General features: G+C 41.8%; 3 protein-coding genes and 2 long non-coding RNA genes across 11 annotated transcripts; 2 read left to right on the top strand and 3 right to left on the bottom strand.

Moving 5' to 3' along the window:
• Nucleotides 1-833: 833 nt before the first annotated feature.
• On the bottom strand, nucleotides 834-8,527 carry LOC112291637 (phototropin-2). Its single transcript, XM_024539334.3, has 18 exons — nucleotides 8,309-8,527; nucleotides 6,557-7,364; nucleotides 6,221-6,426; nucleotides 5,652-5,927; nucleotides 5,321-5,503; nucleotides 5,061-5,152; nucleotides 4,631-4,958; nucleotides 4,329-4,530; nucleotides 4,035-4,212; nucleotides 3,812-3,861; nucleotides 3,477-3,641; nucleotides 3,198-3,364; nucleotides 2,925-3,090; nucleotides 2,639-2,792; nucleotides 2,401-2,507; nucleotides 2,147-2,272; nucleotides 1,576-2,024; nucleotides 834-1,456 (listed from the first exon to the last, which is right to left on the bottom strand). Exons 2-17 carry the CDS (start codon nucleotides 7,226-7,228, stop codon nucleotides 1,581-1,583), a joined length of 3,516 nt encoding a protein of 1,171 aa, XP_024395102.1. The 5' UTR covers nucleotides 7,229-7,364; nucleotides 8,309-8,527; the 3' UTR covers nucleotides 834-1,456; nucleotides 1,576-1,580.
• A 190-nt stretch (nucleotides 8,528-8,717) lies between these two features.
• Nucleotides 8,718-9,362, top strand: LOC112291638 (uncharacterized). Its single transcript, XR_002972474.3, has 3 exons — nucleotides 8,718-8,833; nucleotides 8,959-9,050; nucleotides 9,280-9,362. It is a non-coding gene; the product is annotated as an uncharacterized LOC112291638 (long non-coding RNA).
• Nucleotides 9,363-9,690: 328 nt separating this feature from the next.
• Nucleotides 9,691-10,143, top strand: LOC149987821 (uncharacterized). Its single transcript, XR_016506287.1, has 2 exons — nucleotides 9,691-9,831; nucleotides 9,961-10,143. It is a non-coding gene; the product is annotated as an uncharacterized LOC149987821 (long non-coding RNA).
• Nucleotides 10,144-12,812: 2,669 nt separating this feature from the next.
• On the bottom strand, nucleotides 12,813-19,382 carry LOC112291624 (U-box domain-containing protein 6). Of its 4 annotated transcripts, none has more exons than XM_024539308.3 (8): nucleotides 18,243-19,382; nucleotides 16,849-17,158; nucleotides 16,664-16,719; nucleotides 16,376-16,494; nucleotides 15,913-16,101; nucleotides 15,616-15,723; nucleotides 13,891-15,251; nucleotides 12,813-13,734 (listed from the first exon to the last, which is right to left on the bottom strand). In XM_024539308.3, exons 3-8 carry the CDS (start codon nucleotides 16,674-16,676, stop codon nucleotides 12,891-12,893), a joined length of 2,634 nt encoding a protein of 877 aa, XP_024395076.1. In that variant the 5' UTR covers nucleotides 16,677-16,719; nucleotides 16,849-17,158; nucleotides 18,243-19,382; the 3' UTR covers nucleotides 12,813-12,890. The 4 variants fall into 4 exon arrangements, with proteins under 4 accessions (XP_024395076.1, XP_024395073.1, XP_024395075.1 ...); XM_024539305.3 differs by having other exon boundaries at nucleotides 16,376-16,539; nucleotides 18,243-19,341; XM_024539307.3 differs by having other exon boundaries at nucleotides 16,376-16,533; nucleotides 18,243-19,158.
• Nucleotides 19,383-19,859: 477 nt separating this feature from the next.
• LOC141046154 (uncharacterized) lies at nucleotides 19,860-24,358 on the bottom strand. 4 transcript variants are annotated; one of them, XM_090255743.1, is made up of 5 exons: nucleotides 23,579-23,822; nucleotides 23,368-23,451; nucleotides 22,382-22,507; nucleotides 21,830-21,874; nucleotides 19,860-21,457 (listed from the first exon to the last, which is right to left on the bottom strand). In XM_090255743.1, exons 1-4 carry the CDS (start codon nucleotides 23,682-23,684, stop codon nucleotides 21,831-21,833), a joined length of 360 nt encoding a protein of 119 aa, XP_090111869.1. In that variant the 5' UTR covers nucleotides 23,685-23,822; the 3' UTR covers nucleotides 19,860-21,457; nucleotide 21,830. The 4 variants fall into 4 exon arrangements, with proteins under 4 accessions (XP_090111869.1, XP_090111870.1, XP_090111871.1 ...); XM_090255744.1 differs by lacking the exon at nucleotides 19,860-21,457 and adding an exon at nucleotides 23,933-24,358 and having other exon boundaries at nucleotides 21,643-21,874; nucleotides 23,579-23,644; XM_090255745.1 differs by lacking the exon at nucleotides 19,860-21,457 and adding an exon at nucleotides 23,833-23,920 and having other exon boundaries at nucleotides 21,643-21,874; nucleotides 23,579-23,644.
• Nucleotides 24,359-25,544: the final 1,186 nt, after the last annotated feature.

Here is a 25,544-nt window from a genome sequence, read left to right as displayed (position 1 = left end):
ACATAACAATTTAAATGAACTTAAAAAAGGACCATTAAAAAAAATTGCAATTCACCAACTATGTCATGTATTTCATTCAATTGAATAAATTCCAATTTACAAATCTGAAAAGTTGTGTTTATTGTGGTATAATTATGAATATTTGGTTCATAAAAAGATGTACTTTAAAGCCATTTTATTGTATTGTATAAATACATATATATGGAGAGAGAGAGAGAGAGTTTTGTTGTGATATATATATATATATATATTTATAGGATATTTTATTGTGTTATATATATAAGTATTTATTTATTTGATGTGACAAAAAAATCTCCTTCACCTTGATGTGTCACATCTTCTAATGAACTTCACAAATAACTTATGCACAATGTTCAACTGGGGTTAGAATTATGTTCTAGTAGTGTGACATTGTGGTCTTTTCTAGAAGATCCACGTTGTGGTATTAGTTGTGATATATATATATATATATATATATATATATGTGTGTGTGTGTGTGTGTGTGCACAATCCACATACAACCTCTCATAAATCGACCCACATGATCTCAATCACTACTAATGAAATAAATTAGCTGCTGCCTAATCCCCAAACAGTTGACAATCTTATCTAATTCAGTTTACAATCATGCAAATGTAATCTTTAAAGCAAAGCTCTTGACCCACTATTATGTTCACAAATGCTTCAGGAATACAAAATGATAACCCACATGTGGAACCACAAATGAATCAAAGCAGTCGGCATGAACGACAATGAAGAGGAAAAGTTCAAAATCGAGCAAAAATGCAAACAATCACGCAGTCACAATCTCAATCACAGTGAACAACTGTAGCTGAGAAGAAGAAATCAAATCGTATTCTTCGTTTCTTCTGCTTCATCTTGTCTAGTACAGAAAACTTTCTCCTGTCGATTTCGACAAATTGAACTCCTTAAATAATATTTGTTTGTTTCTATTCACATAAAAAAGGGGTTTGGAGCGTTTTCGGTGCTGCGCTGTGTGTGGACTAGGCAGTGGATGGTGCAAGCAGCTCATCTGAATCCAGATTCTTCGCACACGCAGGACACAACATGAGGGTGTTAAGTTGGTTGATTGAGCTGCGACACCAATTGACCGCCCACAAGGTGTGTTTACAGGAATAGGGAAGAAACCTATGGGTGGGGTTCTCGGTGCTCTTCGCTCTCTGGGCTCACCGAAAGATTCTCTAAAATAGGCTCCAGAGGGGTGGCAACGAACCTCACAGGTACACGCTCCGTTTCTCGATCTCCGCCCATAACGTTGCGAAGGTCAGAATATCTGAACACCATTGTTTTTTTTTTTTTTTTTTTTTTTTTTTTACAATGTCCAATTCTGATCGTAATAGTCGCTGAGAAATCAGCGCACTAAGATTAGTGGGCAACAGAGTGTGAAGCTCCTAGCTTGTGCACAGCGTTACCTGGCATAATGAATAATGACATTCTGCACAAGCAGAAGCAAATAACATCAGGTCAAATTAGATAAATCCCGGGTCCCTACAAAACCACACATTAGAAATACTGAGCGAATCATTCAGAGGCAAATTGAAACTAACAACTCACATAGATTAGAAAACATCGGACGTAAATGTGGTTGCAGCAGCTGCCTCATGTTCGTTCCATTCCAAGTCCTCAGCTGGTGTACTTTTGATTGACTCTACTTCTTCTGAGATGAGCTCCAATGGAGACTCCAACGGAGGCGGCTTCATGTTGCGCAGTAGGGGCCAGCTGATGCCTCTGAAGAAAGGGTGGGTTTTCACATCACTGGCACCCCGATTTGAGCCTAGCCGCTTCATCGGGTTGCGTTGTAGGAGGCCCCGCATCAACTGCCTCACTTGTAAGCTTACAGGAATGCTTGCAGGGAATATGACGTCTTTTTGAAGTACGTTTGTAAATGTCTTCTGCCGGTTTTTCCCTCGAAATGGTGTTCGACTGTAGAGCATCTCATAGATCAAGATACCTAGAGTCCACCAATCTACGGCACTGCTATGACCTTGTCCGGTAATAATTTCCTACACAAGAAACATTCAGAGAAAATCATCATGAAATTAAGTAAGTTTTGTTGTGCTGATACCGCAAGCCTCTTTTCGCGCAAGAATGACAACGAAGGCTGAGAGAGCGTGACAGGACTTACAGGCGCAATATATTCTTCGGTACCAACGAAAGAGTTGGAAGGCGTGACCGGTTCTGCGAAGAAGATCGGAGGCGGGGGACGCTTGGGCTTCTTGCGTCGGCTGGGTGGCACATCAGGCTCCACGAGCTGCACAATTTCCAGTGAAAACCATTAGGATTAACTTCGAGCAGAGGTCATATCCTTGAATGTGCACAATGGATACCCTGGAACAGACCTCAACTTTTGAATTCAGGGAACGGGATGATGGAACCCACCAGAGGCTTTGCAGAGGTTAAGAAGGATAGATCAAAGTCCGTCAACTGTATGTGCCCATCCTCTTTCAGCAAGACGTTCTCTGGCTTAAGATCCCGGTATACGACACCTGCACAACCGGAGCCATTAATACGTCTTACAACGTAAGAAAATCAAAAGGCCAAAACTATTGCAAGCTTTTTAAAACTGGAGTAACCCTATTAATTTTCGGTGTACAAGGTGGGAAATATGAGTCCTTACCAACGCAGTGCAGGTACTCAAGAGCGATGACTATTTCGGCCGCATAGAAACGGACCACATCCTCGGTGAAAACTTTTCGAGGCTGCCGCTCGAGAAGCAAGAACAGCTCGCCACCCAGGCAGAAATCACTGATCAAGCATATGTGCGTTTGAGTCTGCAGATTGCCAGCAACCATACTAGAGCATAAGTATTTGGAACTCTACACAAATGAAATGTTTTACAACTGGTTGCATACTGGTGCTGACATTAACCAAGGGAATGATCCAAATGAAGAGAGATGATCAACCTGGAAAGTGGCGTAAAGAGTGGGCAGAAACGGATGATCCATGAGAGCTAAAATGTCCCTTTCTGCTCGAGCTCGGTGCACTTTGTTACGTTGCATCATCACACTTTTGTCCATGGCTTTCATAGCAAACACCAATCCAGTACCACGAAGCTCTACCAGATGTACACTGCGCAGAGAAACTCCAATCGTCAATTGAGTGACAATCGAAACACAGGTTTGAAAAACCGAATTCCAGAACCTTTGCGAGGAATAAAGAAAGGAAAATGAGAGCACCTTCCCGTGTCTCCAGAACCGAGAGGTTTAATTGGACGAAAATCCTTCAAGCCCAGAGTCACTCCGCTCTTCCTGAACTTTCGAATGGCTTCCCACGAGGGGGAGTTTATGCTGTGCGGCTTTGGGTGCACTGGTAATGAATGTTTTGACCACAAGTCTTCCGGTTTCTTTTTCTCTCACAGCACACAAACCTGTAAGTTGTGTGCAAAATGGGGATAATAACTGCACAAGGAACAAGAGATTGCTGAGGAAATGCAAAGGGTGATTCGAAATCCATACCATGTTAGCATCGGGAAGCTCCCGCACTGCACCGTCAATGTTATTCGCTGTCTCTTGCACCACCTTCGCGCCCTCTTTCTCAGTTTTCTCGGATAATCGCCGTCGTTCAGGCTCAAGATACTCACTCCCGTCAAGCTGTACTCCAATGAAGTACTGTAACTCTCCCTGCATATCCACCGACCAGAAGAAGATGAGGGATCCACCATGTTTTCAGAATTCACCAGCAAATAACTTGATATGAGCCAGTTCATAAATAAATTCATTTTAGTGTTTCCATCACATAGCAGATACAGGCGTAGAAGGATCTGTAACACAAAAAAGTAACTGAAACTCACATTATGGTCTCGCATGGCCTGCAAATGAAACAAGTTCCAGAATGGCTTTCCTGCAAACCCAAGTAACCCGCATCCAATCTTCTAAGCAAAGATCGCATGGCCTGCTTGCTAAATCCTCAAGACAACAAAATCCGATGAAGCATTTATTTTGAGAATGGTCTATAGTTGGTCTTCAAAGTAACGAGAAAGCCATTTGACCTTGAAGGAAAACAATCACACTTACCGCTTTTGGTGTAATTGAGGAGCTGCACTGTGATATCGCGACGAGCGGCAATGGCGTCTCGAATTTGATCCACAACAGCGCGGTCTGTGTCTGGCCCTTGCAAGAAACGGCAATTCCGGCCCAGAATTTCCTCTCGGGTGTATTCCGTCAACTCGAGAAACTCGTCGGAGGCAAAAATCTGTCAACATATCCACACAGCAAGTTCCTCGGTCACGCTATCAACTCCAAAGGATGAATCACCTAAAGCAGACGACAATCAAAAACAGACAAGCGAAGGCAGAAATCAAGACTTACAATAGGATTATCTGGAAGGCGAGGATCGGTGATGACAAAGTTTTTAGCAATACGTTCCAAGGTAGTGGCAAGGTCGATACCGCGCCGAATCTCTTTGCTCCTCTCCACATCCACTTCGAAGCTCTCCGGCCGTTCCTCATAGTCCAGCATGCGCAGCTCGGGGTCCAACTCGGGGTCTAGTTTAGGCTCTGGTTTTGTCCACCTGCACAATACCCATGTGAGGAAAAACAACTACTAACGTCCACGCCGATGATGCATTTTGATTCTGAGATACGCTGCAGCAAAGAAATCTAGGCACGTACCCAAGAAGGGAGAGAAAACCAGAAGAACGTCGGTTCCTCCGCGGTGGATTTCCAGGAGCCAAGTGCTCATTTGCTATACCCTCCGGAACATTGGACTGCCCTGTCTCATTTCGCTTCACAAAATCTGTGCCAGTTGATTTCCGTCTCGCAGCATCTCGTTTATGTGCGCCCTTTGAACCGTGGGCAAAGTCTTGCTGTGCCAATTTCTTTTCCTCTTCCAGTAGCGGTTTCCTTAGTTGGCTGTCGCGCGGGGAGGTTGGAATTGTCGGTTTCTTGAATACTCCCACGAGGTCCCCTACAGCTTCCGTTGCCTTGACTTGCAGCCTCGCTGCAATGAAACGCCAACAAAAGCTGGATCAGATTATTGGTTACACACTTGAAATAATACCCTCCAATCAGCGAGGAAGAGATAGAGGAGATGAGAACCTACCGTCGTATCGGATAAGTGACTCCGGAAGGCCATTTGGACGCAACGCCTTCTCCTTCTTGCCCTCCGTGTGCTTACTCACCTCGACTTGCATTCTGCTCTCCATTGCCGATCACCAGCGACGATACATCAATGTTTCGAAAACTAAATCGACAGAAACTTTAATACCAATTTCGTTGAGAACGTTCCGCGAGATATACAGTTTACAGCTGCTGGCAGACTTAGGGGTGTTAAACGCAGAGGGGTTTTCTGTACAAACTAACCCGATGAACTTAAGAACCTTGCCATCATCATCTTTGATAGGTGTTATGGTGAGCAAATTCCAAAACGCAGAGCCATCTTTCTTGTAATTAAGCAAGCGCCCACAAAAGCTCCTCCCCTCCTTAAGCGCATCCCGAATTCGGGTAACGTCCTCCGGGTCGGTTCCAGGACCTTGCAAAAAACGACTGAATCCACGCCCACATACTCATGCCTTGCAATGATTCTCTAAAACCTCAGCTACTCAGTAATGCTCACGAACTAGGGTGTAATTGTAAACTGCTTCACAGAAGCAAGAATGGGCATCGCTCATGGGGGAATGTGATCGTGACGCACCAGTTTCGTCCAATAACCTCCTTGGGTGTGTACCCGGTCATATTGAAGAAACCAGCGCTTGCATACAAGATGGGGAAGTCGGGCTGTGTAGCATCCGACACAACAAACGTCTGTTGGAACGTCGATAGAGCGTCCTTGATCTCCCGTGACACCTTGGGTAAGTTCGAAGGGTGACTTGTATCGCTGCCTGCATCAGACGTCTCTGATGTCCTGGATGCTGGCACGGTAGGCAGCGTCATTGATACGCGGCCAGGGGCATTTTCTCCGTCACTTGATCTGCCTCATCGGGTTCACCACACCAAAGTCAAACATCAGAGGGGAATCGCTTCAAAACACTTAGACTACGATTCAGCATCCCTCTCGACGCAACGTAGGAATCAATCACACTCTCACACTCTTTCAGCGAAAAAAGTCTAGCATTACTCCAACCTCGTAACCTCTAATTGTCAACCAAATCTGTTTGAAAGGTGCCACGAGGCATCAGGGTTCAATCTTCGATCAATAATTCCGTTTGGAGATGAGAAGATGATAACATGACTAGCAATTCAGCGGTTGGAGAGAGGGGTCACCTTCGGTCCCCGGAGCGGCGATTATCACCCGATCGTCGAATTGTTACGCCCTGCGTCTTCCCCGTCTCAGCATCAGATTTCAGCACCAGCCCCCACTCAGCAGCGCGGTCTGCCATCACAGTCGTGGTCATCTCCTTCCTCTCTGGCGACTTCACTCCGTCATTTCTCGCCTTCTTTGCCAGTTCTCTCTTCGAATCTTCTTCTGCCTGAAACGTCATTAGACATGATAAGAATGTCCCCCCATCAGTTTTCAAGCAGTCCCAAAATTCAAATCGGTCGCATCAATCTGACCAAAGTGGACACAGTGACTCGACCATCAATCACGGACTGATTTACCTGCTGCTTTAGCTTGTTAATTGCACTTTGCCTCTCCTCCTGGAGATCAGGTAAGGTGTTCGTCATGGTATCCGATGAACTCCGCTGATGCCTCACAACTGGTTTCGGCGCCGCCTCTTCGCCCCCAACCACACGCTTTGGTTTGTATGCAGGGATGTCTAAACTCATCTCCCCTGAGAGCAGCGCTTTCGATGCGGAAGGCTTTGTGGCATCGGGCTTAGACCACGGCGGGCTCTTTTCCAAGGAATCGAGCATATGAGGTGGCTTATTCCAGCTTTCAGGCAACGAAGAAGGGGTAGGCCGCAATGGGGGAGAGTTTGGAGCCGGTTTAGGAGCTAACCAAGCTGGAGGCAATTCGGCTGGGGCGAACTTAGGATTTGCCCATGGGGGATCAATGCGGGAAGACGGCGTAGCTTTGCCCTTCGACTCTTTGGGAGCCACTGCGGAGCTGACTCCGAAGTTAGCTGCCACTCCTGGTAGATAGCGCGTGGTCGTGGGCGCACCTCCGAAGACTTCTATCGATTTGCGTTCTGAACGCGGAATGGCATAGAACTTCCCTCGGCCCCGAGGTGCGCCCACTGGGTTGAGCGGTTCTTGAGTCCTGGGAGGTTCTTGAGATTTAGGGGGTTCTTGAGGCTTGAGATCAGAGGAAATAGGATTCAGACCCTCCATCGAACTTCTAGATGCTCAATCCTGACCACCCTTCCACAATCGTCGTAAGGATTCTCACACAGAAAGATCAATCTACATCAACGGAGCGTCAATCTCATTCTCGAAGCTGGCGCTGCAAAGCTACAACACTCCTCGTCTGCAAGCAAGGGCTGGAATCAGAATTTAAGCATCTGTGGTGGTGGAAATAGCAGGACTGTATCTTACTTGTGAAGAACTTGGCACCTAAGATATACTGTAAACTAGATGCAAATGTGCACATAAGTTGGTTTCCAGGTAAAATGGAAGATTTCAATAGCGTGTAAAAGCACTGTCAACTCTGTAGGAATGCCCCCCAAGATAGAACCTCACAATGTTGAAAGAGGATTTTAACAAACGGATTTGGAAACAATCAATACGATGCCTCCGAAGATGGGAATACCGTAATTTCCAGGGTTCACAAACAACCGTGACTGAGCTGCTAGTGACGGCCCAGAAAGATGTGGCATCGAGATTCACGAACCAGCAGCAATTCGACATTTAACTACGGGGCGGAGCTAACAATTCCTCGCAACAGTAAGTAAATTTTTTTTGGTGCACTGGTGCAAATCCGCGTCGTTCGAGGCTTGGGCGCTTACACTAAAACCGCAGTGAAATCTCTAAAACCCATTACGACAACCACGCAATGCTCTCAACTGCAGATGCTGCCAACCCCACATGCTACAGTACCTGGAAGCAAACGTGAGCCGTTCAAGTCATCTCGAAAACTAACCAGCACCCCGCGCAGTCAGGTCGCGATTCCGTCTTCGTTGCTTCATTACAACAAAGCTACAATTCTATACACAGACTGGAGATAAAATCCCTGGTTGAATTCAGCTGATAATCCGAATTTATGTGCGAACTCCTCGTAATCACGCAATTCATGAACCCGTGCAGCAGTGCAATTCTACGAAGTCATAGCGCCCCAACTTTCGCTTTGTTCTCAAAAATCGTGGCAAAGGGAGAGATGAACCTATTTGCACAATCACATGCTCTGTTCCCTACACCTGATCACACAAAGTGCAAACAAAGGTTGAAGGGCATTTGCACTGCTCGAGGACTCACCACAACCAGCTTATGCTTTCCTTCCTTCCTTCCTTCCCGAAGCATACAGAGTGTCACGCAACAGGGTGTCGAGTAGGTCAGAGTGTGCAGAGCGAAAGAGATTTGTTATGCGAACCCCTGCTAAAAGTGGACAACCGGGATACCCATGTTGCAAGCACAATCCATCCGACGGACTGAAGTGGGAACCACGAGACTCAGGAGCTTTGAGGAATGATTGTGGTGGATTATCTGACGCCTGATGGATGATGGGGACGAGGACGCCAGGAGATGGTCCCACAGAAGAGTACCCAGAGGCGCAGCTGCGGTTCCTGCATTGTAGCATCACGGCGGAGTAGGCTCATAAAGACGATCTTGATGAGGTTGGTCCATCCGATCGTAGGAGGCGATTGTACCTCGCTCTGACAAACCCCGATGAACTCGCTGCTGCGATGGGATTCGCGGGTTTGTCGTGCTTACTTGCTCACCTGCTGCTCCTCGGAGTTCACTAGATCCTTGCTACTGGTAGAAAACCATGTGTAGCACTAGGTAACAAGACCCCTCGAACTACATTCTTCGCTCATTAAACTCGGATAGGGTCTTTTCAGCCATGAATGGATTACAAATACAAAAAAAGTGTGAATGAACACATCGTTTTGTCTTGTTTGATTTAGGACCATTGCTAATTTCAGCGCACCGTGGAGATGCTCTCCATCATCCGTTCCGTAAGTCTCCTCGTCGTTCGAAGATGACATTCACGGTTAAGGTATGAATCCAACGCTCATCCAGCAGAAGTTTCTTTTTCAGTTTGTTGGAAGAAAAAGAATAACCTCTGCAACCAACTTTGAATCATATGAAATACAACAGATGTTCTTTTCTTTACTTTTCTTTCTGTTATAATTTTATTCCATTTCGGTGCGTGTTTCAACTTCTCATTGGATTAGTGATCCCATAACCAACCCTCTCTAGACGTAAAGTTGCTATAGCTACTCCAGGCCTTGTTCAACACAACTGGCGGTAGCGGGTCCTCAAAAGCAGAAAAACTTCACAAGATTCCATTCGAATTTCTTTTTCTTCATCTCCTTCCCACTGGATTGCTGGGAGCTGCAGTAGGAGAGCGCTGGTGAAAGGTTTCGCAAGCCCTGGCTTCCTTTTTCTTCCTGGGCGAGCGATGGTCGCATTGAATCTAACTCTACAATCGGATCTGGAGCAGCTTCGGCAAATGAGATGAGATGGGGAATCTACAGAGCACCGGACAAGTACAGCAAATGTGGGGATGCATGCCAGTGAGGACTTGACAAACTATTCACGGGGCGCAAAGCGAGTCCTTGAGAAGCAGGAATTGCCGCGGCGAAGAGTCTAGTCAGCAGGCGATGCGAGTCATGTGAGAAGTAAGGAAGCGTCATCATGATGGGCGCAAGCTGGATTCGGGGCCTGCATTGCTGCGCTCATTGGACGAAGTTGCTTGCCGTGGGCATGGTCCCAATCCGCCTCGGCGCTGTCGACCCAGGCCTCACCCAGTTCCCAAAAGCTTTGATTTGGTGGAGGTATTTCAGCGACGTGACTATATATAAACTCCCGGAGTACCTCGACGAATTTCATGTTTGAAAAGCAACTGTGGTATTTGGAATTGATGTTTGTTTGTTTTTTTTTTTTTTTTTTTTTTTTTTTTGCAGTAAGTAGCCTTTGGTAGCGGAAATCCGAAAGTCGAAATCGAGGCATAGGGACGACGAGTTGCAGCGAAACTCGCAAGCGGAGGCGCTGCAGATACCACATCGGAAGCCTCGAAGCTGCTTGTCGCGGAGAGAAGGAAAAAAGTAAAAGAAAAGAAATGAGGGGAAAGAAAGAAAAGGAGACAATGCAAGTCAATGGATGACCTTTTACTGATAAATGAATTAGTTCACAGGACTTCCATCGGGGGTCGAAGTCTCTCAATTGTGCCGTAAAAAAAAAGGGTTAACTTGGCCCTAAAGGCTTTGAAATTTGTATGATTGTTTTGGTTTAGTTTAATAATAAGTTGTGGAGAACATATTTAATTTTTATAATAAAAACTGATTGTCTTTTTAATATTCTCAACTATTTCATACATATATTTATTTACTGCTGTGTATAAATGAGTAAAATTATTTTTTAAAAAAAGTTTTAATTAGGTGGCAAGTTGTAGTTGCACTAGCAAATATTGTGGTGGCATTAATAATACATATATATATATATATATATATATATATATATTAATAATATACTATTTATATATTTATAAAAAAAATCTTGATAATATTTTAAATTTTATATATAATAGTCGTATTAATGGTATATTTTTAAAATTAAATTTTATCTTTGATGAATATATATATATATATATATTTATATATATATATTTATATATATATATTTATATATATACATATACATACATGTTTTTAAATTATGCACATATACAGGGATTTTTTTTTAACTTCTACAATATTCAAGGTAGCTATACATAATTCTTAAATAATAGGTGAAAACAAAAGAATTATACTATTTAAATTTTAATTTTCTTTTTTAAAAAATTGTAATTAAATTATTATTTTTATTTTAATAACATTGTCAAATTTAATTATATATATAAATATATATATTCATACATACATATAATCAAACATATGTATGTACATATTAATTCATGTTTAATTATTTTAACATTAAAAAAATCATTTTCTTGTTTTTTTAAAAAAATTATGTAATACTTTAAAATCATCATTTTTCATATAAATATGTTTGTATGCATGATATTAGATTGGTTCTAGTTATTACAAACATATATTGTATAAAAAATAATTAAATTATTCAAAATTTTAAATTTTAAACATATAAAATTACTATTACATATGTATTTATTATTCTTATTATTTAACTTCAAGAAAAAAAATCATTAAAAAATATATGTTTTTAGATATTTGATTCTATTGCTTTTTGTGTAAAGATAATAATAAATGATATAAAAAAAACAAAAAAACAAAAAAAAACAAAAAAAAAAACAAAACAAACAAACAAACAAACAAACAAACAAACAAAAAAAACAATAACAAAAAAAAAGACAAAACAAAACAAAACAAAGAAACGTTACAGTAGATAATCAAATAAAGGTTTCTGATACATCTCAAAGTAGTGATTTGATCATTTTCAGATACATCTCAAAACAGTCTAAATAATACTTCAATAGCGGAAATAACAATTTTACAAGTATTTTGAGTCTTTTCATCATTGCATAGTACAAAAGTATGATAATGTTTCAATCAATTCCAATCAGTAGTAATGCAAATGTTGCATGGCTCTGTTCTAAAGCAGCCTTGTTTGAACAGACTTGAAAATAACCATTTTTGTTTTAAATATATCTTACATTTTTGTTAAAAAGTTTTAGGGTTTTAATACAAACTAAACTGATAACTATTTTTAGATGCATGTGAAACTTGTTTTGTTTTGTTTTGTCATTTTTTTGGATGAGGGCTTCATATTCCAACGAGTTTAGCATTCAAGATTTTGATTTCCATTCTATTTTACTAGATGTCAGTATACTGCATCATAAGTAATTTGGTCTTACTTCTATTATATGTTATTTTTTTCAGTGCTTTAACAACGCAAGCTACGTATGACATTAACCACCAATCAATGAGTATATAAAAAAGTTAATCACAGGAAATGAACCTCAACTTTGAGTTTTAGCAACGTCGATCTTTTTAATCACAACTATTATCATGAAATAGTTATGAAAGGATCAGAGATTATTAGCAAACAACACCATACCAACCATTCACCCAATTTGTAATAACACAATGTCTTAAAAAAGATACAGTCGAATGTAAATGATCACATAACTATTTTGAGATGTATCTGAAAAGGGCCCTTTTCAGTGGGATTGTCACGTGGGTGCAGATGAAATACTATGATTAGAACCAACTAATTGACATTCCAATTGTTATTCAACATGGGTACATTCTACCAGAAAAAAACCTTCAAACGCCATCAAATGAATAGTAAAGACAAAGGGCTCCATGAGGTGTGCAGTGCATACAATGATACAGGCTCACGAAGAGCATCTCCACCCATTCCCCGCTTAACGGGACCCACGAGTTCACACCACACTGGCTTGTGGAAGATTTGGTCCTTGGATTCTTCCATTACATTTGTTGGATAATAATGGTGAGATTGGAATGATGATTGGAGGATAGTGTTTAGCTTGACACCCCTTACCGCGACAAATATGGTGTGCCCGGCATGCTACTACCGGGCTCTGTACCTATTTGTCAGTGGGGGGCAATGGGGTGCGGCAACTGGCTAAGGCATAAGTTTTGTTGAAGTCTTTTTGAAGTGGCTTGGAGGAGGTGCTCTTGAATGAATGCTACAGCAAAGCAGTTGAGGGAATCTCAATGACTGCATGCTGACGATATGTGATGCAGCCAGTAGATAACAAAGCAATTCCAAGTGGGTGTCTAAGGAAAAGGGAGGAAAAACTGTATGACAAAATGGAGAGACGAACAAAAGTATATCTAAAAAAGAAAGAAGAAATACTGCCATTAGACGAGCTGAAGGTATGTAAACATTCTGTGTATGCATGTGATGCATATTAACATTGATAGAGAGACAGCGACACCCTTGGCTTCCAAAGAAACCCAAAGGAGCCGGACCTTGATTTCCCAAGCTTTTTACTTCCTTCCTTCCCAGGGCTGCTGCTGCTAGGAAAGTCCTTCGATTGAGGCAATCTCTGTTGCAACTCGCCACCAATCGATACTCCTGTGTTGAGAGTTATTCCTCGAGGAGACGAGTGAGAAAACACGGTCTCCTTCTGGCGCTCCTCCCGGAAGTGTTGGAGGAGTTTCTGAGCTTTGTCTTGAGCACGCGGATTGTTGCTCACAGAGAGGGAGACGAGTGCAGGAATCACTCCCTCCCCTAACACTAGTTGGCTATGCTGGAAGCTATGAGTACAGAGTAACAAAAGGGTGGCAGCGGCACTCTCTTTCTCCTTGATACTGCCCGTGTCAAGGATATCAGTCAGCACAGCTATGCCGCCTTCAGTATCGGCAATAGTGGATCTCCCTTCTTCAATAGAGGCCAGGATATATAACAAGGCCACAATCTTCTCTAACAAGTCCACTTTGCGTAAGCTCAGAAGATGCACTAAGATAGGGATTGCATCAGCTCGAACCACACGGAGCCGGTTTTCCGTTAATATAGTGAGATTGTACAGTGTGGTTAGAGCATCCTTGCGTCCCTGATTTGAGCCAGATATGAGCAGATTCACCAAGAGAGGAATTGCTTCAGAGGAGCCTATACAAGCCTTGTTCTCATTCAAGCAAGACAAGGTCAGAAGAGCAGCCGCTGCAGCTTCTTTGCATGCGCGACTAGCTCCTGCTTTTAGTAGTTCGACAATAAGAGGAACACCTCCTGAAGTGACAACTGCGGCCTTATTCCTGTACACATCAAAACATGAATTCAACCTACGATGCACAACAGTTCCAAATACATGTTCCAAATATCTCTCTGCTATGCGTTTGTAAATTCGCTTGCATACGATCATGACCCACACAAGTAGGCTACAATAACAGAACACGCTAAAGGTTCTTCACCTGTCATCACTGATGGCAACATTGAGGAGTGAGAGCGCCACCACCTCTTGGGCAATTTGGTCATCAGCATCAACTGCTGCCCTCAGCAACTCTACAAGAGCTGGGATTGCACCTCCTCCTCCAAGCTGCAATCTTACCTTAGCATTCGATTTCGCCAGAACCCGAACCCTCTCAGCAGCCTGGAATTTTTGGTCCACAGAACCCTCTTTAAGATCTACAATCAAATCCTCACACCTATTTACCCATTGATCTTCGGGTTGCAGTTCTAAAGAAAGGTTCATACAACTTCTACGAAGCAAGAAAACCCCAGATTTATCCATGAAGTTACATTCTTGGAAGTGTGCACCCTTATGTTCATGAATACTTGGGCAACTGAGGGCCTCTGGAGCTAGCTCAGCCTTCTCTTTCCAAGGAGTTTTCATGTCCTTTTCTGGAAGATCATTCACAGGCACGCCTCGAGCGTCTTTTTCCTGGGCGTCATTGGGTACCTTGACGAGCTCAGAGGCTGATCCACGTTCCCATTGCCACGAGACTGGAGAAAGTGGAGATGGTGGGTCTGGGACTGGAATTTTACGCGACTCGCACCAGCTTGCGATCAGTCCTTTTATGCAATAATTCGGCGTGAGGTTGAGGTGCGCCAAGGTCTGTCTCGTCTTGGGGCACGTAACATGACCCTCTCGAAACCATTTTTCAATGCAGAGTCTCTCATACGTCTGTCCCGATGCAACAATGACGGGCTCCGACATCAGCTGCAGAGATATGGGACACCGAAGCTCTTCTGGCGCAAGAGGAGTTTCAGGAGTCCGCGGAGTTCGTGGTGTTCGAGGAGTTCTCGGGCTGGAACAGTCGGGATCCTCCGATCTATCTACAGTTTCAAGAAACGCCATGTCAGAGCAACGACAGTCTGAACAGCTTCGATAAACTCGTGGGGAGTTAATCCTATCCGTATCTGACTCCCCGCTTCCAGAAAGTTTCCCCGAACCCCAACCTCTGTCCGAAACAAGCCAACGGGACAAGTCCCCGTTTGATTGCATAACATTCTCTGTTCGGAGAACATTATTGTACTTCTTCATAAGCTGTAGTATGTGGAAGATGAATAGCTCTTTCCGACGATCTTCTTCGTATCGTGCTTTCTGAAGTAATCGTTTCAGGGCGCGTTTCTCAGCCAGGATAGCATCCGCTGTCACTAAACCTAGCCGAATAGCAACTTGGCTGAAGGTTTCTTCCTCAGCTTCAGGATTCTCATATAGAGACCCCTTTTGCTTCTGAAGTAGCAAGGAAATAATATCAGCCCCTATCTTCTTCTCATCAGGGTCCAGCTGGAACCGAGTTCGACCCAACTCAGCTTGAACCTCATTGATCTGGACACAACGCTAACACAAATCAGTTTCTTTGCCACTTGACAGTGAGCCGCACTTACGCAACCGTCGCATACTCATGTTCGGTGGTGTAAAATCTCACTAATCTAAAAAAAAAAATTTATCACGTGCTGTAGCTAATATCACATCGTTCAGCCTCAGTGAAAACCATACACATACGATCGTTTCTGATGATAGACCAGAAAAGAATGAAGGACATAAATGGTGATATCTTAAGAATACGCAGAACAATACTCACAGAAAAACTCATTGTAATGACTAGATCTGCAGATAAAACCGATTTTAATCGAGCCAATAAATCTTTCGACAACCCTGTAAAAGTTGCGAGGTTCATGTTAGCACAAACCTGAGAGGCAAGCTCTTGCGAAACTAGAACTGATATTCGTCGCAGACTTGTCTCTAGCCCTACTTTTACCTCTTCAAACCGTGCCAACATAGATTCCCCTTTGACAGCCTGCTCCCAAAACCCACAAGACGAAAAAGCATGAATCGAGTGTGCAAGATTTAAGAGCAACCTAAACTCAAAAGGCAGCAAACCAAATTATTTCGTTGTTACTTATGACACTAACGAATGAATTTGGGCCAAGAATAGCCCGAATACGAACAAGACATCAGATGATAACTAGCTGCAAGAGGAACATACCAAGTACAGGTTGCTGGAATCTGAACAGTACTTAAGGAGTAGCCGAGCCTTGTCTAGAGCCAGTTGCAAAGCACAAAGTGACTGAACTCCTGCTTTACGAAATCGACCACGCTCAGAATCCAGAGAAGGCCCAATGGCGTGCATACGTTTCACAAGTGCAGCTAATGTTGCACACATCTGGGCATGAAGCTGCACAAGACAAGGCGAGGCCTTAATTTCAAAAGTCCACAAACAAACTGCTTGTAATTCCTCACTTGCTCAAAGAAACGAGGCAAGCCCAGCTGAAAACGAAAACTCTCTCGGTAAATTAAGCTCTTAAAACAAAATCCAAAAAATTAAAATATAGCTTCACCTTGGCATCCACAAAGTGGCAACATAGAACATTTTTAAAAGAATTTCATGCTTGTAATGATTTAGAAGTATGAACACGCAGTACTCATGATTGTGACGTGACAAAACGTACCTGCGGAGGCTTGCCAAAACTGGAGCCCGGTGGAGGTTTAGGGCTTTGAAGCCATTGTGGACTTCCTACAGAGCGTGGGCTGTAGGTATTTTCGGATGCTTGGACAGGTCTCTGAGAGACTGGACAAATATACATCTTTCTCATCAGTTTCTGCAGCTCTGTTTCTAGCCAAGTTCATATGATGTTTCAGAATTGAGATCCTTAGTACTTGAGATAGTGAACAAATAAACTGCAAGTCATATCAAAATGCAAATAGTTCATACTAACTGGAAAGAGTTGCGAACATACCGGTGTCTGCCATGGCAAATTAACCGATAAAATCTTATCAGCTGCTAACTGGATTCCTGTCATAAAATGAGATAGCCATTTAGAATAACACCTCAAAACGATGTTTCTAGGGTAGTACTCTCAAACCAGCACACCTAATAAATTCAAATATCAGTTCTCAATGACCCTGAACTAGGTTGCCTGACCTCATCCGTAGGTCCACCGAAATCCTTCTGAGCACAGGATCCTGATCTGCTGCAGTCATGGCCACCTCACCCACTTCAATGGGAAACCATGAACATCCGTACTTGGACCTTGTACAATCGTCAGATCAACGCCTCTGGCAGAATAAATTGTTGAAATACCTCTTGATATGATATCCCCATCCTATCGCGAAGTCTTCAGTGATGAAATCTCTGTGGAGTACACAACAGTCTTCTTGTTTATGGATTCAGAAAGAAACCAATATGCTGTTTGCTCGACAATTCAACGACATTCAATCAAAATGCGTCAAACCTGCACAAATAATCAAATCAAACGAATTAGACTATTAGATGTACAAGACTCCAACTCCTTACAAGTCATACCGACCCATTGTTCCTAAATGCCTTGGAATAGAGGATTGATAGTGGTGAACAAAGTTCTCTCACGAAGCCGCAACACTCTCAGTCACAAGAGGCCACTCGCAGTAATGTGAAGAAAGAGACGACACCACGAGAATGGGGTTGGGAGACACCACCCAATCAAATAATCTGGTAAGATTCACAAATACAAACAAAAACGGTTTGAAACCCTGAATCTACTACGAGGCTTCTACATAATGGAAAAACGATTTCATCACAAATACTGAAGCAGCACAGTCTGCTGTGTCCATGTCAATTCGGATCACTTCTGCGTGTGAGAAAAAGTCCTTTTAGAGAAATTCTCAGATCAGTCTTAACAAGCAGGAGAACAGAAACATCATCAGATCCCACTCTTAGCCAGTGAACAACATCTCATCTCACTTCGTATTTTGATACCACTTAGCCAGTTAAGAATATATTCATCTGAACTCTTGGGGTAGACACGAAACTTCAGCCGCAATAAACCAGAAAATAGAAGGAAAAAAAAATAAAAATAAAAATAAAAATAAAAAAAGAAGAAGAAGATAAAAGCTAGCCAGATTAATCAAGAATGGGAGTAAACACCTCATATCGAATACATTAAGATCAGAATTGCCACAACGATCGGTAATCAGCACCTTTAAAGGTCACCAGTACATGAAAGGATAAGAAAGAGGCAGCCGCTGTCACTAATAGACAATCGTAAGATCTATGTCACCCGCTCGCAAAATTGGAAGCCTCTCTGGACTCGAATGTGAGTGATCCACTCCGTCCAAGCAAAACTTCAACCAACACTTCAACAAAGCCAGTACCACGTACAGCGAGCTACTTCCCAGACTACAGTCTCCATGTCATAATGCAGAGAGAAAACACCCTAATCATTCTACCTAGTACTAGACAGAACAACGAGACGCCTACCATTCGATATGTATACTCCGATTCCAATATGAGACACTAGAACACTTCTTGTTGATAGAAGATGCAAGTAGCAAACTCACCTCCAGAGAGAAATTCACCCAACTCCAAGTGACGCTATTGTGATAGCTTCCAAACGAAGCTTTAGCGCGCTGTCCTAATCACCCCCTCTACAACCACTCCTCAAGGGTATCCAAGGCACAATACACCCCAGAGCAACCCGGACGCAATTATCCACCAAATCCATTCTGCATAATAGCTAAAATGGGTGATCAGCCAAAAGGCCACCGACGACTTCTAATGGCCGTTCCAAACCATCACTCATAACCGGAGGAATTTCAGCAGTCCGACACAATGGTCTCGCCGACGTGCACCACAATTAGTCTCACCAGAAAGTAAACCCAACGGAGCTAATAACTTCCTGACACCGAACGTACACCGCAACACAATTCGTCTGTGTCTTTTGTCCCTCTCTGTATTTGATGTCACCATACAACTCCGCTCCTACAAAATCCTACACAAGCTTCTTGAAACCACTACTGCAACAAGCTGAACCCATTTTCAACGACAACGGAGCAGTGCAGTAGGAAAGACTCGGATTATAAAAAAGCCGTGGAACCCAACAAACCATGGAAGGGTACGCGAGCCACGAAGCAGAATGGGGGACATGATTTGGCGCTAAACTGTCTGCAGCAGCATCTGTGTAGGATGCATGTTTCAGATACCCTCCGATGAAGAAGATACTGCCAGCCTCCTCGCTACTCGTTTGGCATAATCTTTACTCTCCCTCCTCCCCATGGCTTCTTTCCAACCATGCCTTCCTTTCGGTCGTCACCGTCTCCAATGTGCTCGCATGCTTCTGCATCCCTGCCACCAAGTGAATATACGATCTGATCATGGGGAGCTGCTACTGAATGCTCCAGCCTAATTATAACAACGATCCAATTGCCACCCCTCAGGACACACTCTGGGGCTGCTGCAAGTTTAGAGTCCACAGCCTCTTGGCTTTCTGACGCCTCGGTGCAATGCAAATTGTGCTAAGACAGAGATCACACGCGGCAAAGACAAGGATTCACTATCCGATCGTTCTCCTCCGTGTCGCGTGTGGGTAATTACAGTGGTGGTTGAAACAATCCAATTCCAGCTCTAGTATGAAATTTAGAACGAGAAAACTCTCACAACACGCCTCGGAAGACTGCATGAAACGCTGTTAGCAAGCTCATTCAAGCGGTGAGCGAATTCTAGGTTGGACTTCCGTTTGGCTAAGTGGGTACATTATTTTAATTGATTCTTTTTTCTGCAGTGGCATTGCATTGAATGCGTTGGATAGAATTCAATGTAAGGGTCTAAAATATCCAGCCCCGAGGCAATTGCAACAGAATTGAATGTCCATCACTTCGCAGTTATGAGCTGTTGCAGCTCGAAGCAGGACAACGTCATGGGTCGTCCTTCGTCCGCCGTCCGTCGTCGTTGTCGTTCTTCGTCGTCGTTCGTCGTCGTTCCCTTGGATGCCTTATATAGTTTGTTAAAGGGTAAGTGAGGGCTGCTAGTGGAATAGATTAACCTCTAAAGCCAATGTGAAAATGGATGCTTAGAAGTGTGTCATTTACTATTACATTTACTTTCTTATTTGAAAGAAGAACCAAAAAATTTACATTTTTTTGTGAATTATGGTCCTAAAATACAACTATATCTTTAATTTTTTCAATATAAAAATCATGTTCATAATTTAATGGTTGTTAATAAAATAAACAACCATTTAATCTTTTTCATTTCACTAAACTAACTCTCACCATCAACCCTCGTGTGTCACAACAATTTACACTCTGCCTGTAAAACTTATATTGATATCAAACACTGATCAGTGACCAACTGTAATGTCTAAGATTTATATACTCATGAGAAAACTGCAAGTGCAACTAACAATGTTCAGGTGCTAAAATTACACGGTTGCTTACGCCTATTTCTTGTCCAGAGTTTCCAACAACACACCTGGATGTGACTCCTGGAGATCCCTAGTAAAGTATGCTTCCAGTATAATATATATGTTACCTTAACTAAATCTAGCAAATGAGCTATCAGCGAGGGGCACAATGGTCTAATGCAGCTTGGCCTTGCCACCCTCAAAAACACGCTGCTAGGTGACCAAAACGAAATAGCAGAAAGACAACCTGGTGGAAATCTGAAGTCTCTAAAATTGTGTTCATCAGAGACAATGCAAAGCACGCCAGAAGATACCTCTCTGCATTTCACCTGACCAGTACAATACTATCACATCTCTGCATTTTCACAAGACCAGTATCATTCTAACTGAAGGGTAACCAGGGCAAACTTTGAGATAGGAGAATCCCACAAATGGTCAGACTGACAGAGGTTTGCTGAAAATGCAGTTCAACAGAATTAATCTGGGAGGAATGCTCAGGATGCTAGCTTAAGATGTAGACATCATGTAGGAAAGAGAGTGAAAGAGTGCAATAGACACTGAGACAGAGCAAACTTGAGATGTAAGGAAGAAGCCACTGGATTCTGTCCTGAATAATCAGTTGTGACCCTCTGAGATCTGTGTCTGGCATTACCAGGTTGGGCATGTGAAGGTGGGGTATGTTCATCTTCACTGCCATTGTCTGATGCGTCAAGAAATCGACGTGCTAGGTTCTGCAAACCTTTCAGGGGTAATTCAACCTTCCTGGAAGTAAAATTTACTAAATAATTCACAGCATTATTTAATTCCAATTTACCGGAAGCTTTTTTTTAACATATCATCGAACATAAGTTACGTACAATGGCAGTCGACAAATGAGATAGACTTGAGAATGTGCAAATAGAAATTTTCAAGGTGTTTATGAATGAATGCGAAGGACTCAATGTACGTGGTTTATGAAACAACTGACAAGGTCGCATAAATCAACATTGTGACAGTCATTACCCGTCTTTCATCCGAAAGCATGAAAGAACCCACTTGATTGAATACCGGACTAATTGACGTAGAAGTTTGATGACGAGAGCTCCAGCCGCTAAAAATCCATCATATTGTCAGCTCCATCAGCTGCAGTTCTTGAGACAGGCCTTTCTAGTTTGGTTAGTTACGGTCTTAATAGAATGGTGTCATCAATTTACAACGGATAATGGGAAGCAGATAATAAATAAATAAATGAGGCACAGATCCACTACACGGTAAAAATTCACATGCTAGTAAAATTCGACAGAAATGCAGAGGAAATGCTTATTTAAGAGCAGGGATCAAAAAGATATCAAACCCAGATAGCAGATACATCCAGGCCGAAATTCAGAACGTTTTCTGGGTGCAAAAGCGGGTATGCAGTTAAACTAAGGGCCAACCCTGCATACTTGAGTGATTCCTTTTGTAAATTCACATAAACATAGCATCTGCGACCTCCATTTCATACTCCAGCCGGAAGAGTAGCTTTGGAAAGTAAGGGTACACTAATACAAATGACTTTGATATTCTAGTCGAGTAGCAAATAATCATAACCCAAGAGATTTTAAGATAATGCAGACATACTACATGTGCTCTGCAATGGATACTAAATCCATGAAAAGAGCAAGATTCAATGCTTGTGAGCAACTCCTTCGATCAATGATATGGCGTCAGTAATAGACAGCCATGCAAGAAAACTTCTTAAAATCAAAGAATTAGATGGAATTGAACCTCAGCAAGAATACCAGCGTTTTTCTTGAGTGCCCTCAGCGAAACCTGAAAGGAAGAGAACAGAATTATCTTCAGAAATTTACACGAACTCTCGGAGAAAACAATTCAGCATCTAATCCTCTTGGCACCCCATAACTGTATCTATCAAGTCCATGCCATAATTTCATCTCTTAGTCACGCAACAATTTGATAATAAGGTTGATTCGTGACCAAGAGATGCCAGTATGGATGGGTTCGGGTTTGCTTCAAAAGTTGGGCGGTGCTTCACTGCCTAAAAGTGTGAAACTTTGAGCCTCAAAGTCCCAACTCATTCTCCAAGCTGCTCAGGCGGAGTGCTGAAGCGTAGCAACCTCAAGGAATCAATAAATACGGCGATTCTTGAAAATAAATTTATAAACTATGTCTTACATTTAAAACTAAATATATAAATGTTGAAAATAAATGCGCAAAAGTTCACACATTCAGATCTCAGCATCACTGGATATTCAGCTCCATGCATGACATGCATCACAAGCACTTGTATAATGATCAAATAAGTACTGACAAGCTCACCCAAAAGGAAAATTGACACCATTGCCACTCTTCCCTTCCAATTCCTTAGCATCATCCTCATTCGCAAAGGCACAAGATGATTCGGGTGCCTCTTTGTTAAAGCGAACATGTGGTTGTGATTGTTCTCTGCACCATTGCGATTGCACCACTTCAAAAAAGTTATGAATGCAAGTGAACGAGACTTGTTTGCTTGTACAAGATAGGAGATAGGAGCATTATTGGAAAAAGTGATATTTCACAGGAAAATTCAACCCAAACCTTATCCTGACAAGAATCCTGGTGCTCCTTGGGACATTCTTGACAGAAGAAGAAGAAGAAGAAGAAGAAGAAGAAGCCTAAAAAGCTTCTTCTAGCTCGGTCGCTATAATAGGCTGAGATATTGGTTTCATGTTTTCACTCGGAAGACATAATATCAAATATGAAGAAGCAAGGCACGAATATTCAAAATTACTCTCATGAATAGGGTAGCATCATGAGTTGATACCATCCAAAACATTCCATCCAGATACTGCTTAAATAAAGGCGAGCAGAATCTTTACAGAAATTTTGCACCATCAACTGAGGTTTCATCTTATTTACAATACGAAGCCAACTTTCAAGTCTCCGCGAACTTCTCTTAGTGTGAGGTTCTACGCTCCACGTCAAAAGCTGATGGGAGTTCCATTTCAAGTGTAAAGCTCCCAAGGTTTCCAAACCTCAGGCTGATTATTATTGAAACAGAAAGATACAAACTCTTTAAACGGTCGTGAATGGTGATCATATATCTTCAATTGATAAAATTACACAGTCCAAGTTATCCAAGAACTTGATACCGGATTTGAGTAACACCAGCGGTTGGTTTTTGTATGCCCCATAAAATTAGTACTAAACACGGACTACAGCATGCACATGTAAGTTCTTCAAGAACCGGCTTAACAACTTGACATTAGTTCACGTCAGTAAACCAAACTTGAGGTGGGTTGCTTTAGGTTAATACGGAAAAGAACCATTCCAGGGTGCAGAATCCGCAAAACGTGGCTCCCCTTTCGCCATCTCAATTGCAGCTAATTTCAATGACCATTGATATCTACCTGCAGTAAAAACACAATACTCTCAGCGAATTGAAACAATAGCAATTCAGGATGCATGGGTAGACCTAGATGAGATTCTGCTGATTTGTGCTAGCGGGGTCTAAAAGGTCGTATAAAAACAACTGACCTTGCGTTTGGACGTCGTTTTTCAAACAGCGACTAAGAATGCTCTCTAATGTGGCATTGCTGAACGCTACACACCACAAAGTCATCAAATTAAGAGAAAAAAACATAATTCTTCGCAATTCTCATGTACGAGCAATAGGATTCTCATGAAACTCGCTCTCATGAAACCCACATACGACATTTTTGAAAATTGCAGCCCACAGACATAAAATGAAATACAAATTACTCCTCCGACCACACATGCAAAAAACTTACATTCTGTCGAAGGTCACATGGCTTCCTCCTGGAATAACATTCACTCATAGTGCAGTCGACATTGTTCAGGAACAATAGTGAAGTGAAAGAAGTAACTAACCAACACTTAAGCTTTCAAAACCTCTTAGTTGATGGTCTTTGGATTGCACCCAACCTGCAGCATCACAAGGATCTACAATACTAGTCTAGCATTGAATGTGAATCAATTGAATGCGTCAACTTAACCCTTCAATCCCTAGCAATCTAGGTTCCTTCCATTCAATAATTCAGCCACTTTCTGAAGTCTCCATGAGAGTCTTGCTATACAGAGAGAATCGGAGACTACCTGATCACTCTCAAATCAGACGGATGTAAGAGCAGTTGGTGAAATAAAAAAATAACGTTAATCCTGATTGTATCAACGGTGATCAAAATTGTTGGAAAATTTGTACAATCGTAATTGGTTTTTGTTACGATGATCCTTTTCATAGGTGATCACTGTTGTGGAAGACGTCATATCCATAAGGCATCCAATTCTGTTCATATTAGACCACACTTGGGACATCTTGTGTGGTAATAATATGTCCGGGAGAGAGTAATGAACAGAACAGAATGCTTTCTTTCTGGTCTTAGATTTCAATAGTCTTTTTGTTTCTATTTAGTTTACTTTTCCGCTATCTTTAACTATCACAAATTTTAAAAATAAAATTTTATGTACCTTCAATTTATTTAAACACATGCATCTTGTTTGAAGAATAAGATAACAATATGCCCCCTGTCAAGTTGGATTTTGAAGATCTTGAAGAATGTATTAAAAATTTGATCGAACAATTGTTATAAAATGCCCAAAGTGTGTCTGATTTGGTTTTGTAAATATTTCAAATATATCACAAGAAAAACCTGCATTCTACCTTTTAATGATATTCCTGTTAATGTTTCTATTTTCATTTAGAAGAAAATATTTAAAACAAAGGCTTACCACTTATTTTACAATATTTCTAACAGTATATACAAATGAAATCTTGTAGGAAGGATTTATGAATTATCACCCACCTCCATATGTGGCGTATACATCATCACCTACAGTGTTAAACAAAGTACTTAATTCAAACCCTATACGGATTTTTTACATTATGGTTGACTTGATTGAAAATACAAACATCTCAATGAATAGAATCTTTAAGGATACACTTTGAAGTGGATATACCTCTTACTAAGTCAAGCTCATTGTCACACTGGAACTATTTTATCATTCAATTTATTTTTAGTTTCTTTAAGGTGTGCAAACATCAAAAAAGACAAATTAAACTCAGTTGTGTTTATGATTAAATTAAAATACTGTCTAGAAGTTTAATTACATTACGAAGGTGAAGAAAATTAAAATTTGTACTGTCACACGTGACTAATTTGGGCGAAGGTCAACTTTTTCTTTTAGTTTAATTTTTTTAAATGTAGAAAAGTTTTTGAATTATTAAAATCATATATTTTACTGTCAAAACCAATGAATAGTAACTTTCATTTTCACATTTTTTGACTAGATTGTCATCTCTTCCCATGATTTCAAATTAATGCAAGTAGTGACGCCCTTTAAAAACCACCCCTCTCCTGGGCAATTTAGCTTGAATAAAAACAAAATACTTTCCATTAGTTTGGCCCCCATCAATCTTCAATCGGCCGACTACACCGACAGTACAAACAGTAACGCAGCAATGAAAGAGACACTTTGCACACAA

This window comes from Physcomitrium patens, chromosome 14 (assembly GCF_059467195.1).
Source record: "Physcomitrium patens ecotype Gransden chromosome 14, ASM5946719v1, whole genome shotgun sequence".
In the NCBI taxonomy this organism is placed as follows: Eukaryota; Viridiplantae; Streptophyta; class Bryopsida; order Funariales; family Funariaceae; genus Physcomitrium; species Physcomitrium patens.
Note: the sequence above shows the minus strand (reverse complement) of the source record. Positions and strands in the feature narration are given on the sequence as shown.